At 36.2% G+C, this 1,159-nt stretch overlaps 1 protein-coding gene across 1 annotated transcript in view; it reads right to left on the minus strand.

The window, feature by feature from the left end:
- Positions 1-1,159, minus strand: part of NMU (neuromedin U) — a 35,150-nt gene that overhangs the window by 639 nt on the left and 33,352 nt on the right. The window contains exon 7 of the mRNA XM_023515986.1: positions 992-1,045. Within this exon, the coding sequence (XP_023371754.1) occupies positions 992-1,045 (54 nt within the window). The remainder of the gene's footprint in view (positions 1-991; positions 1,046-1,159) is intronic.

A 1,159-nucleotide genomic window follows, 5' to 3' on the forward strand; every position in this document is an offset into this window, starting at 1 on the left:
CCTCCCAAGTAGCTGGGACAACAGGCGCCCGCCACAATGCCCGGCTATTTTTTGGTTGCAGCCATCATTGTTGTTTGGCGGTCCGGGCTGGATTCGAACCCGCCACCTTAGGTGTATGTGGCTGGCGCCTTAGCCACTTGAGCCACAGGCGCCGAGCCTTAACTAAATATTTCATCAACCAATTCCTGTCAATAATTTAGGATTCTGTCCATGAACCTTTCTCTGTAGCTCCTCCATTCCCCAGCTTGAGTTAAAAGCTTTTCTTTAGGGAGCCATAGCCCCTGGACTGAAGGTGCATTTAATACAGTACTTTATATTTGTTTACTTAAGTATTTTCTCCATTAGGCTATATACTTCTAGAGTGTAGGAATGGAGTCCTATCTGTCTTTATATTCCCAGCCCTTGGTATACTGCCAAGAACCCAGTAGAAGTTCAATAAATACCTGTTGTATGAATTAATTAGAATTTTCTGGTAATATATTAAAGATGGAAATACTTTATAAAGTATAGGTGCCTAAAAAGAAATTCACATTTTATAGACTATGTAGACATACAAAATCATAAATGTAATCACAAAATTTTGTCTACTTACAGCCTGTATTGTAGTTTATTCTTTTAATTTTAAGAACTTGTAAAAGTATCATAACTCTTCCGATCTATGGAGTCAAAAATTCAGTAGATCTTTCCTTAGAATGTAAGGAATAATACATCCCTAAGTCATTTATTTCCTACAAATAAAGTGTCATGATTTTTTGTCAAATAGGTGAATGTTATTTGGGTATTTACAAACATGAGTAGTGGATCAGAGCAGGGATCAGAGATGCTGTGGTGTCGGATGGTGTTGAAGCAGTAAGGCAGTGGCACAGTGAATGTCAGACTGTAACACCTGATGCCACAAATCTACGAATAACTTCAAAGCATAAGTTAATTAAACAAATTCATAAAGTATTTTTCAATTTTTATATTGATTGATTGTAAAACAATTACATACCCTGAATAAAAAATATCCTCGACTTCGACCTACAACACGACTTTGGAATTCTTCCTAGAAGAGGAAATGAGGGTATAACATGTCATTAAGCACTAAAAATAAATGAAAATTCCTCTTGAGAGTATAGTGAAGGTCAAAGCCACTTTCTTTTTCTTTTTTTTTTTTTTT

The sequence above is a fragment of the Otolemur garnettii genome, unplaced genomic scaffold (genome assembly GCF_000181295.1).
Source record: "Otolemur garnettii isolate 467f Iridium unplaced genomic scaffold, OtoGar3 scaffold00083, whole genome shotgun sequence".
Classification (NCBI taxonomy): Eukaryota; Metazoa; Chordata; class Mammalia; order Primates; family Galagidae; genus Otolemur; species Otolemur garnettii.